Source organism: Scyliorhinus torazame, chromosome 7 (assembly GCF_047496885.1).
Source record: "Scyliorhinus torazame isolate Kashiwa2021f chromosome 7, sScyTor2.1, whole genome shotgun sequence".
NCBI lineage: Eukaryota > Metazoa > Chordata > Chondrichthyes > Carcharhiniformes > Scyliorhinidae > Scyliorhinus > Scyliorhinus torazame.
The window spans coordinates 170,711,850-170,724,213 of NC_092713.1; the positions used below are offsets into that span (position 1 = coordinate 170,711,850).

Genomic DNA, 12,364 nt, shown 5'->3' on the forward strand with positions numbered 1-12,364 from the left:
AACTTTAAGGTAATGCTTTGGAGGTGGCACTGAAAGTTGAGCCCCAGTAATAGGGCAGCGCAGAGTTGGGGGAGGACGTAGAGCTTAAAGTTAGTGTACTCTACGTCTTGTACCGAAAGGGTCGAGACGCAGTACCCCCCGGATTTCTACGGAATGTGATCCGGAAGCTAGGGAGATTTTCTGGGTCGCGGGTAAAATTGGGAGGGAGCAGCGCCTTACCGTATCTGGGTGTATGAAGCTGTCTGTGCTCCCGGAGTCGAAGAGGCAGGCCGTCTCGTGCCCGTTGATCTGGACAATCATCGTGGATTTCGTGAGATGATGAGATCGAGACTGGTCGAGTGTGATGGAGGCGAGGTTCGGAAGGTGGTGGGTTGGCCAGTCGGAGGTAGCGATGGCCAGCGTACGACCAGGTGAGCAGGGGTCCCGGGAGGCGGTGGAGTGGTTCCAAAATGGCGGCCCCCATGGGTCGCACGTGGCGGGTGGCTTCGAAGGTGGCGTCAAAGATGGCGGCCCTCGTGGGTCGCGCGTGGCGGGTGGAATCAAAGATGGCGGCGAAGATGGCGACGCCCACGAGTCACACATGGCGGGTGGCGCGGCAGATGGGGGCGGTCCCGACAGACAACAGGCAGCGCTACTGGGCCTAGGAACTTTAGGGAGAGGTCGGGCCTGGCAGACTTTGGCGAAGTGGCCCTTTCTCCCACACCTGTTCCAACTCGCATTCCGTGTAGGACAGTGTTGTCTGGGGAGCTTACCCTGGCCGCAAAAGTCGCATTTTGGGCTTCCGGCATTGGCGGGCTGCTGCGCGGCACAGGCTTGCGCCGCACTCAAATCGGATGATGGCGACACCCACGACGTCCACGAGGGTGCCGCGTGGCCGGAGGTGTAGGCCTCCATATTCTGGAAAGCCACTTCCAGCGGGTTTGAGAGCTGCACTGACTCTGGGAGGCCGAGTGTACCCCCTTCTAGCAAGCGCTGGCGGATGTAATTGGATTTAATGCCCGTGACATAGGCATCCCTGATCAGCAGCTCCGTGTGTTGGACAGCCGATACCGCCTGGCAAGCACAGTTCCGGCCGAGTACCCGCAAGGCACGCAGGAATTTGGCTTGTGATTCTCCAGGGCATTGTCACCTCGTGGAAAGGAGGTGCCTGGCGTACACCTCGTTTACTGCCTTTACGTACTGTCCCTTCAGCAGCATTATCACCTCCGTATACGAGGGGGCATCTCTGATAACAAGGAAAACTTGCGGGCTCACCCGTGCGTTGAGTATTTGAAACTTTTGGAGGTCGGTGACGTTGTTGGTGGAGGATCCGAGGTAAGCTTCGAAGCAGCTTAGCCAGTGCTCGAATGTTGCAGTGGTGTCGGCTGCTTGTGGGTCCAGCTCCAGGCGATCAGGCTTGAGTGATGAATTCACCTTAAAAGTTTAGCTTATTAAATTGATGTACCATCAATTAACACAAGACGAGTAGTGAACGTTAATGTGGCTTTAATAAGCTAAACAGAAAGCCTCCCGGCCACTGATCCTGAACTGGGGCAGGGCTGGAGGTCAGCCACCTTTATACTGAGCCGGAGGGGAGGTGGAGCCATCAGGCAGTGGTTTACCACAATACATGTAGCACAGTAACAGTTTACCACAATACATATACTACACTAACAGTGGTTTACCACAGCTTGGCCAGGTCTGCCCCAATGTCTTGGTGCACACAGATCGAGTGTCCCTCCGACTTACAGGACCGTGTGTGCCTTGCCCAGTTCAGGATCTTCTCCCTGTCTTTGTACTGGTGCAGCTTCGCGATGAAGGCCTGGGGCTGCTCCTCTGTTTTAGGCCTTGGACGGAGTGACCTGTGGGCTCTGTCTAACTCTGGGGATTTGAGGAGGTTCTCCCTCCCGACCAGTTTCCCCATCATCTGGGCCATGTACTCTGTGGGCTCGTGCCTTTGATACCCTTTGGTAGGCCCACAATGCGGAAATTCTGGCATCGCAACCGGTTCTCTTGGTCCTCCACCTTCCCTTTCAGCGTCGCCTGGATCGCCACCAACATTGCCACCTATGTCTCCAATGAGGCAATTCTGGGGCTGGTTTAGCCCAGTGGGCTAAACAGCTGGCTTGTAATGCAGAACGATGCCAGCAGCGCGGGTTCAATTCCCATACCGGCCTCAAAGAAGAACAAAGAAAAGTACAGCACAGGAACAGGCCTTTCGGCCCTCCAAGCCCGTGCCGACCATGCTGCCTGTCGAAACTAAATTCTTCTACACTTCCGGGGTCCGTATCCCTCTATTCCCATCCTATTCATGTATTTGTCACGATGCCCATTAAATGTCACTATCGTCCCTGCTTCCACCACCTCCTCCGGCAGCGGGTTCCAGGCACCCACTACGCTCCCTGAACAGGTGCCGGAATGTGACGACTAGGGGCTTTTGACAGTAACTTCATTGAAGCCGACTTGTGACAAGAAGCGATTATTATCATATTATTATTAATTTGGTCGCTCTGGTCAGTTGCTGCCTTCTCCAGCACCCTGGTGGTTGTTGTCATAAAAGACACCAGTATATTATGGTGCAAACACACACACACACACTGATGGACATGCAGTGGGACCAATCAGCATACACAACACCACAGCCAATCACCAGTGAGAGCACACGCACTATAAAGACTGGGGACAGGAGAGTTCCCGCTCATTCTAGTAGCAGCCAGCTCGCAGCACAGAGCTCACCGCCTGCAACACAGACATTCACCATGTGCTGAGTGCATCACCTGGTTAGGACTAGGCAAGGGTCAACAGTTGAAGCTGGTATTGCATTTACCCACAGTTCAAGTATGTTAATTTTGTTAACCTTATAATAAAATAGAGTTGCACCACTTCCAGTGTTGGTGACCTGTTTGTGATCCAGAACACCCAACGCATCAGTTGCCTCCTGAGCCTCTAGTCGTTGCTCCGTCTTTTCAAGTGGCACTTTCGAACGGGGCCAGGGCATTCACGAACGCTGCCTTCACAGTTGCCATCATCTCTAGTTTGATGGCGTCTCTGTGGTTTAGGAGCTCCTGCGCTCGCTTATCGGGGGTTGTCGGCAATGCGGCCTGCTCAGGTACAGCCAGCTCAGTCCCACGCTGCGTGCTCACATCAGCCCATCCTTCCTTTCTAGGCTCTTACCGACCCTGCCATCTTTTCGGCCCCTAGAATTATTTGCGGTCATTTTTCGGATACTGTGGTGGTCTTGAGGGAGGATGGGGTGAGCTGGTAGTGGGGGGGGGGGGGGGGGGGGGGGGAGGGAGGGAGGGAGGGGGGGGGGTAAAAGTGCCAAACTCAAACTTCCAGGAAGAGAGCCACCTTTCCTGCATCTGCTCAGCACATCCCCGTAACTGGATGTCCTCCTAGGCATCTTAAAATTAAAGGAGCGAGGAGGGAGGCAAGACTGAACTAAGCTATCAATGAACAAACGGTGTGGGTGATACTCACCGACCACCAAAGAGCTGCATTCCCAGCAGAGCGAACACAACGATGAAGAGGAAGAGAAGGAAAAGGAGGCTGATGATGGATTTCATTGAACTCATTAAGGAAACTACCAGATTCCGTAGAGAGGCCCAGTATCTGGGGAACAACAAGAAAAGGCATGAACACGAGAGAACAAAACATAGGAAATAACTTGAAATACCGAGCTTGTGCCATCCATATCCATGTGTGTGTATGAGGAACCAGTGAGGCATTGGTTCCAGTATGTGTGAAATCAGAGAGGAGCTGGTTCCAGTGTGTGTGAAATAAGTGAGGAGCTGGTTCCAGTGTGTGTGAAATCATAGAATCATAGAATTTACAGTGCAGAAGGAGGCCATTCGGCCCATCGAGTCTGCACCGGCTCTTGGAAAGAGCACCCTACCCAAGTTCAGCACCTCCACCCTATCCCCATAACCCAGTAACCCCACCCAACACTAAGGGCAATTTTGGACACAAAGGGCAATTTATCATGACCAATCCACCTAAACCGCACATCTTTGGACTGTGGGAGGAAACCGGAGCACCCGGAAGAAACCCACGCACGCACTATCATAGACAGTGACCCAAGCCGGAATCGAACCTGGGACCCTGGAGCTGTGAAGCAATTGTGCTATCCACAAGGCTACCGTGCTGCCACAGAGAGGAGCTGGTTCCAGTGTGTGTGAAATAAGTGAGGAGCTGGTTCCAGTGTGTGTGAAATCAGAGAGGAGCTGGTTCCAGTGTGTGTGAAATAAGTGAGGAGCTGGTTCCAGTGTGTGTGAAATAAGTGAGGAGCTGGTTCCAGTGTGTGTGAAATAAGTGAGGAGCTGGTTCCAGTGTGTGTGAAATAAGTGAGGAGCTGGTTCCAGTGTGTGTGAAATAAGTGAGGAGCTGGTTCCAGTGTGTGTGAAATCATAGAGGAGCTGGTTCCAGTGTGTGTGAAATAAGTGAGGAGCTGGTTCCAGTGTGTGTGAAATCAGAGAGGAGCTGGTTCCAGTGTGTGTGAAATAAGTGAGGAGCTGGTTCCAGTGTGTGTGTGAAATCAGAGAGGAGCTGGTTCCAGTGTGTGTGTGAAATCAGAGAGGAGCTGGTTCCAGTGTGTGTGAAATCAGAGAGGAGCTGGTTCCAGTGTATGTGTCTAATCAGTGAGGAGCTGGTTCCAGTGTGTGTGAAATAAGTGAGGAGCTGGTTCCAGTGTGTGTGAAATAAGTGAGGAGCTGGTTCCAGTGTGTGTGAAATAAGTGAGGAGCTGGTTCCAGTGTGTGTGAAATCAGAGAGGAGCTGGTTCCAGTGTGTGTGAAATAAGTGAGGAGCTGGTTCCAGTGTGTGTGAAATAAGTGAGGAGCTGGTTCCAGTGTGTGTGAAATAAGTGAGGAGCTGGTTCCAGTGTGTGTGAAATAAGTGAGGAGCTGGTTCCAGTGTGTGTGAAATCAGAGAGGAGCTGGTTCCAGTGTGTGTGAAATAAGTGAGGAGCTGGTTCCAGTGTGTGTGAAATAAGTGAGGAGCTGGTTCCAGTGTGTGTGAAATCAGAGAGGAGCTGGTTCCAGTGTGTGTGAAATAAGTGAGGAGCTGGTTCCAGTGTGTGTGAAATCAGAGAGGAGCTGGTTCCAGAGTGTGTGAAATAAGTGAGGAGCTGGTTCCAGTGTGTGTGAAATAAGTGAGGAGCTGGTTCCAGTGTGTGTGAAATAAGTGAGGAGCTGGTTCCAGAGTGTGTGTCTAATCAGTGAGGAGCTGGTTCCAGTGTGTGTGTGAAATCAGAGAGGAGCTGGTTCCAGTGTGTGTGAAATCAGAGAGGAGCTGGTTCCAGTGTGTGTGAAATCAGAGAGGAGCTGGTTCCAGTGTGTGTGTGAAATCAGAGAGGAGCTGGTTCCAGTGTGTGTGTCTAATCAGTGAGGAGCTGGTTCCAGTGTGTGCATCTAATCAGCAAGGAGCTGGTTCCAGTGTGTGCATCTAATCAGAGAGGAGCTGGTTCCAGTGTGTGTATCTAATCAGTGAGGAGCTGGTTCCAGTGTGTGTGTCTAATCAGTGAGGAGCTGGTTCCAGTGTGTGCGTCTAATCAGCGAGGAGCTGGTTCCAGTGTGGTGAAATCAGAGAGGAGCTGGATCCAGTGTGTGTGTCTAATCAGTGAGGAGCTGGTTCCAGTGTGTGTATCTAATCAGAGAGGAGCTGGTTCCAGTGTGTGTATCTAATCAGAGAGGGGCTGGTTCCAGTGTGTGTATCTAATCAGAGAGGAGCTGGTTCCAGTGTGTGTATCTAATCAGAGATGAGCTGCTTCCAGTGTGTGTATCTAATCAGAGAGGAGCTGGTTCCAGTGTGTGTGTCTAATCAGAGAGGAGCTGGTTCCAGTGTGTGTGTCTAATCAGTGAGGAGCTGGTTCCAGTGTGTGTATCTAATCAGAGAGGAGCTGGTTCCAGTGTGTGTATCTAATCAGAGAGGAGCTGGTTCCAGTGTGTGTGTCTAATCAGTGAGGAGCTGGTTCCAGTGTGTGTATCTAATCAGAGAGGAGCTGGTTCCAGTGTGCGTGTGTCTAATCAGTGAGGAGCTGGTTCCAGTGTGTGTGAAATCAGAGAGGAGCTGGTTCCAGTGTGTGTGAAATCAGAGAGGAGCTGGTACCAGTGTGTTTGTCTAATCAGTGAGGAGCTGGTTCCAGTGTGTGTGTGAAATCAGAGAGGAGCTGGTTCCAGTGTGTGTGAAATCAGAGAGGAGCTGGTTCCAGTGTGTGTGTCTAATCAGTCAGGAGCTGGTTCCAGTGTGTGCATCTAATCAGCGAGGAGCCGGTTCCAGTGTGTGTGGGAAAATCAGTGAGGAGCTGGTTCCAGTGTGTGTATCAAATCAGGGAGGAGCTGGTTCCAGTGAGTGTGCGAAAATCAGTGAGGAGATTGTTCCAGTGTGTGTATCACATCAGGGAGGAGCTGGTTCCAGTGAGTGTGGGAAAATCAGTGAGGAGCTGGTTCCAGTGTATGTATCTCATCAGGGAGGAGCTGGTTCCAGTGTCTGTGTCTAATAAGTGAGGAGCTGGTTCCAGTGAGTGTGGGAAAATCAGTGAGGAGCTGGTTCCAGTGTGTGTATCTCATCAGGGAGGAGCTGGTTCCAGTGAGTGTGGGAAAATCAGTGAGGAGCTGGTTCCAGTGTGTGTATCTCATCAGGGAGGAGCTGGTTCCAGTGTCTGTGTCTAATCAGTGAGGAGCCGGTTCCATTGTGTGTGTCTAATCAGTGAGGAGCTGGTTCCAGTGTGTGTATCTAATCAGTGAGGAGCCGGTCCATTGTGTGTGTCTCTAATCAGAGAGGAGCTGGTTCCAGTGCGTGTGTCTAATCAGTGAGGAGCTGGTTCCAGTGTGTGTGGGAAAATCAGTGAGGAGCTGGTTCCAGTGTGTGTATCTAATCAGGGAGGAGCTGGTTCCAGTGTGTGTGTCTATTCAGTGAGGAGCTGGTTCCAGTGTGTGTGTCTAATCAGAGAGGAGCTGGTTCCAGTGTGTGAGTCTAATCAGTGAGGAGCCAGTTCCTGTGTGTGTGTCAAATCAGAGAGGAGCTGGTTCCAGTGTTTGTGTCTAATCAGTGAGGAGCTGGTTCCAGTGTGTGTATCTAATCAGTGAGGAGCTGGTTCCAGTGTGTATGTCTAATCAGCGAGAGCTGGTTCCAGTGTGTGTGTCTAATCAGTGAGGACCTGGTTCCAGTGTGTGTGTCTAATCAGTGAGGAGCCGGTGCCAGTGTGTGTGTCTAATCAGTGAGGAGCTGGTTCCAGTGTGTGTGTCTAATCAGTGAGGAGCCGGTTCCAGTGTGTGTGTCTAATCAGTGAGGAGCTGGTTACAGTGTCTTTGTCTAATCAGTGAGGAGGGGGTTCCAGTGTGAGTGGGAAAATCAGTGTGGAGCTGGTTCCAGTATGTGTATCTAATCAGGGAGGAGCTGGTTCCAGTGTGTGTGGGAAAATCAGTGAGGAGCTGGTTCCAGTGTGTGTATCTAATCAGTGAGGAGCTGGTTCCAGTGTGTGTGGGAAAATCAGTGAGGAGCTGGTTCCAGTGTGTGTATCTAATCAGGGACGAGCTGGTTCCAGTGTGTGTGTCTAATAAGTGAGGAGCTGGTTCCAGTGTGTGTGTCTAATCAGAGAGGAGCTGGTTCCAGTGTCTGTGTCTAATCAGTGAGGAGCCGGTTCCAGTGTGTGTGTCTAATCAGAGAGGAGCTGGTTCCAGTGTGTGTGTCTAATCAGTGAGGAGCTGTTTCCAGTGTGTGTATCTAATCAGTGAGGAGCTGGTTCCAGTGTGTGTGTCTAATCAGCGAGAGCTGGTTCCAGTGTGGGTATCTAATCAGTGAGGAGCTGGTTCCAGTGTGTGTATCTAATCAGCGAAAGTTGGTTCCAGTGTGTGTGTCTAATCAGTCAGGAGCTGGTTCCAGTGTGTGCATCTAATCAGCGAGGAGCTGGTTCCAGTGTGTGTGGGAAAATCAGTGAGGAGCTGGTTCCAGTGTGTGTATCTAATCAGGGAGGAGCTGGTTCCAGTGAGTGTGGGAAAATCAGTGAGGAGCTTGTTCCAGTGTGTGTATCACATCAGGGAGGAGCTGGTTCCAGTGAGTGTGGGAAAATCAGTGAGGAGCTGGTTCCAGTGTGTGTATCTCATCAGGGAGGAGCTGGTTCCAGTGTCTGTGTCTAATCAGTGAGGAGCTGGTTCCAGTGAGTGTGGGAAAATCAGTGAGGAGCTGGTTCCAGTGTGTGTACCTCATCAGGGAGGAGCTGGTTCCAGTGAGTGTGGGAAAATCAGTGAGGAGCTGGTTCCAGTGTGTGTATCTCATCAGGGAGGAGCTGGTTCCAGTGTCTATGTCTAATCAGTGAGGAGCCGGTTCCATTGTGTGTGTATCTAATCAGTGAGGAGCTGGTTCCAGTGTGTGTGTCTAATCAGCGAGAGCTGGTTCCAGTGTGGGTATCTAATCAGTGAGGAGCTGGTTCCAGTGTGTGTATCTAATCAGCGAAAGTTGGTTCCAGTGTGTGTGTCTAATCAGTCAGGAGCTGGTTCCAGTGTGTGCATCTAATCAGCGAGGTGCTGGTTCCAGTGTGTGTGGGAAAATCAGTGAGGAGCTGGTTCCAGTGTGTGTATCTAATCAGGGAGGAGCTGGTTCCAGTGAGTGTGGGAAAATCAGTGAGGAGCTTGTTCCAGTGTGTGTATCACATCAGGGAGGAGCTGGTTCCAGTGAGTGTGGGAAAATCAGTGAGGAGCTGGTTCCAGTGTGTGTATCTCATCAGGGAGGAGCTGGTTCCAGTGTCTGTGTCTAATCAGTGAGGAGCTGGTTCCAGTGAGTGTGGGAAAATCAGTGAGGAGCTGGTTCCAGTGTGTGTATCTCATCAGGGAGGAGCTGGTTCCAGTGAGTGTGGGAAAATCAGTGAGGAGCTGGTTCCAGTGTGTGTATCTCATCAGGGAGGAGCTGGTTCCAGTGTGTGTATCTAATCAGTGAGGAGCCGGTCCATTGTGTGTGTCTCTAATCAGAGAGGAGCTGGTTCCAGTGCGTGTGTCTAATCAGTGAGGAGCTGGTTCCAGTGTGTGTGGGAAAATCAGTGAGGAGCTGGTTCCAGTGTGTGTATCTAATCAGGGAGGAGCTGGTTCCAGTGTGTGTGTCTATTCAGTGAGGAGCTGGTTCCAGTGTGTGTGTCTAATCAGAGAGGAGCTGGTTCCAGTGTGTGAGTCTAATCAGTGAGGAGCCAGTTCCTGTGTGTGTGTCAAATCAGAGAGGAGCTGGTTCCAGTGTTTGTGTCTAATCAGTGAGGAGCTGGTTCCAGTGTGTGTATCTAATCAGTGAGGAGCTGGTTCCAGTGTGTATGTCTAATCAGCGAGAGCTGGTTCCAGTGTGTGTGTCTAATCAGTGAGGACCTGGTTCCAGTGTGTGTGTCTAATCAGTGAGGAGCCGGTGCCAGTGTGTGTGTCTAATCAGTGAGGAGCTGGTTCCAGTGTGTGTGTCTAATCAGTGAGGAGCCGGTTCCAGTGTGTGTGTCTAATCAGTGAGGAGCTGGTTACAGTGTCTGTGTCTAATCAGTGAGGAGGGGGTTCCAGTGTGAGTGGGAAAATCAGTGTGGAGCTGGTTCCAGTGTGTGTATCTAATCAGCGAGAGCTGGTTCCAGTGTGTGTATCTAATCAGTGAGGAGCCGGTTCCAGTGTGTGTGTCTAATCAGTGAGGAGCTGGTTCCAGTGTGTGTGTCTAATCAGTGAGGAGCCGGTTCCAGTGTGTGTGTATAATCAGTGAGGAGCTGGTTCCAGTGTGTGTGTCTAATCAGTGAAGAGCTGGTTCCAGTGTGTGTGTCTAATCAATGAGGAGCTGGTTCCAGTGTGTGTGTCTAATCAGTGAGGAGCCGGTTCGAGTGTGTGTGTCTAATCAGTGAGGAGCTGGTTCCAGTGTGTGTGAAATCAGAGAGGATCTGGTTCCAATGTGTGTGTCTAATCAGTGAGGAGCTGGTTCCAGTGTGTGTGTCTAATCAGTGAGGAGCTGGTTCCAGTGTGTGTGTCTAATCAGTGAGGAGCTGGTTCCAGTGTGTGAGAAATCAAAGAGGAGCTGGTTCCAGTGTGTGTGAAATAAGTGAGGAGCTGGTTCCAGTGTGTGCGAAATCAGAGAGGAGCTGGTTCCAGTGTGTGTGATATCAGAGAGGAGCTGGTTCCAGTGTGTGCGAAATCAGAGAGGAGCTGGTTCCAGTGTGTGTGAAATCAGAGAGGAGCTGGTTCCAGTGTGTGTGAAATGAGTGAGGAGCTGGTTCCAGTGTGTGTGAAATCAGCGAGGAGCTGGTTCCAGTCTGTGTGTCTAATCAGAGAGGAGCTGGTTCCAGTATGTGTGTGTCTAATCAGTGAGGAGCTGGTTCCAGTGTGTGTGAAATCAGAGAGGAGCTGGTTCCAGTGTGTGTGTCTAAACAGTGAGGAGCTGGTTCAAGTGTGTGTGAAATCAGAGAGGAGCTGGTTCCAGTGTGTGTGAAATAAGTGAGGGGCTGGTTCCAGTGTGTGTGAAATAAGTGAGGAGCTGGTTCCAGTGTGTGTGAAATAAGTTAGGAGCTGGTACCAGCGTGTGTGAAATCAGAGAGGAGCGGGTTCCAGTGTGTGTGAAATCAGAGAGGAGATGGTTCCAGTGTGTGTGAAATAAGTGAGGAGCTGGTTCCAGTGTGTGTGAAATAAGTGAGGAGCTGGTTCCAGTGTGTGTGAAATAAGTGAGGAGCTGGTTCCAGTGTGTGCGAAATCAGAGAGGAGCTGGTTCCAGTGTGTGCATCTAATCAGTGAGGAGCTGGTTCCAGTGTGTGCATCTAATAGGTGAGGAGCTGGTTCCAGTGTGTGCATCTAATCAATGAGGAGCTGGTTCCAGTGTGTGTGGGAAAATCAGTGAGGAGCTGGTTCCAGTGTCTGTGTCTAATCAGTGAGGAGGTGGTTCCAGTGTGTGTGGGAAAATCAGTGAGGAGCTGGTTCCAGTGTGTGTATCTAATCAGTGAGGAGCTGATTCCAGTGTGTGTGGGAAAATCAGTGAGGAGTTGGTTCCAGTGTGTGTATCTAATCACGGAGGAGCTGGTTCCAGTGTGGGTGGGAAAATCAGCATGGAGCTGGTTCCAGTCTGTGTATCTAATCAGTGAGGAGCTGGTTCCAGTGTGTGTGGGAAAATCAGTGAGGAGCTGGTTCCAGTGTGTGTATCTAATCAGGGAGGAGCTGGTTCCAGTGTGTGTGTCTATTCAGTGAGGAGCTGGTTCCAGTGTGTGTGTCTAATCAGAGAGGAGCTGGTTCCAGTGTGTGAGTCTAATCAGTGAGGAGCCGGTTCCAGTGTGTGTGTCTAATCAGAGAGGAGCTGGTTCCAGTGTTTGTGTCTAATCAGTGAGGAGCAGGTTCCAGTGTGTGTGTCTAATCAGTGAGGAGCTGGTTCCAGTGTGTGCGTCTAATCAGCGAGAGCTGGTTCCAGTGTGTGTATCTAATCAGCGAGGAGCTGGTTCCAGTGTGTGTATATAATCAGCGAGAGCTGGTTCCAGTGTGTGTATCTAATCAGGGAGGAGCAGGTTACAGTGTGTGTGTCGTATCAGTGAGGACCTGGTTCCAGTTTGTGTGTCTAATCAGTGAGGAGCCGGTTCGAGTGTGTGTGTCTAATCAGTGAGGAGCCGGTTCCAGTGTGTGTGTCTAATCAGTGAGGAGCTGGTTCCAGTGTGTGTGTCTAATCAGTGAGGAGCTGGTTCCAGTGTGTGTGTCTAATCAGTGAGGAGCTGGTTCCAGTGTGTGTGCCTAATCAGTGAGGAGCCGGTTCCAGTGTGTGTGTCTAATCAGTGAGGAGCTGGTTCCAGTGTGTGTGTCTAATCAGTGAGGAGCTCGTTCCAGTGTGTGTGTCTAATCAGTGAGGAGCTGATTCCAGTGTGTGTGTCTAATCAGTGAGGAGCTGGTTCCAGTGTGTGTGAAATCAGAGAGGAGCTGGTTCCAGTGTGTGTGAAATAAGTGAGGAGCTGGTTCCAGTGGGTGCGAAATCAAAGAGGAGCTGGTTCCAGTGTGTGTGAAATCAGAGAGGAGCTGGTTCCAGTGTGTGTGAAATCAGAGAGGAGCTGGTTCCAGTGTGTGTGAAATCAGCGAGGAGCTCGTTCTAGTGTGTGAGATATAAGTGACGAGCTGGTTCGAGTGTGTGTGAAATCAGAGAGGAGCTGGTTCCAGTGTGTGTGAAATGAGTGAGGAGCTGGTTCCAGTGTGTGAGATATAAGTGACGAGCTGGTTCGAGTGTGTGTGAAATCAGGGAGGAGCTGGTGCCAGTGTGTGTGAAATCAGAGAGGAGCTGGTTCCAGTGTGTGTGAAATCAGAGAGGAGCTGGTTCCAGTGTGTGTGAAATCAGAGAGGAGCTGGTTCCAGTGTGTGTGTCAAAACAGTGAGGAGCTGGTTCCAGTGTGTGTGAAATCAGAGAGGAGCTGGTTCCAGTG

At 51.0% G+C, this 12,364-nt stretch overlaps 1 protein-coding gene across 1 annotated transcript in view; it reads right to left on the bottom strand.

Moving 5' to 3' along the window:
• The window catches only part of LOC140426708 (probable voltage-dependent R-type calcium channel subunit alpha-1E), a 1,526,345-nt gene that overhangs the window by 406,882 nt on the left and 1,107,099 nt on the right, over nt 1-12,364 (bottom strand). Inside the window, exon 16 of the mRNA XM_072511794.1 lies at nt 3,460-3,591. Coding sequence (XP_072367895.1) covers nt 3,460-3,591 — 132 coding nt within the window. The remainder of the gene's footprint in view (nt 1-3,459; nt 3,592-12,364) is intronic.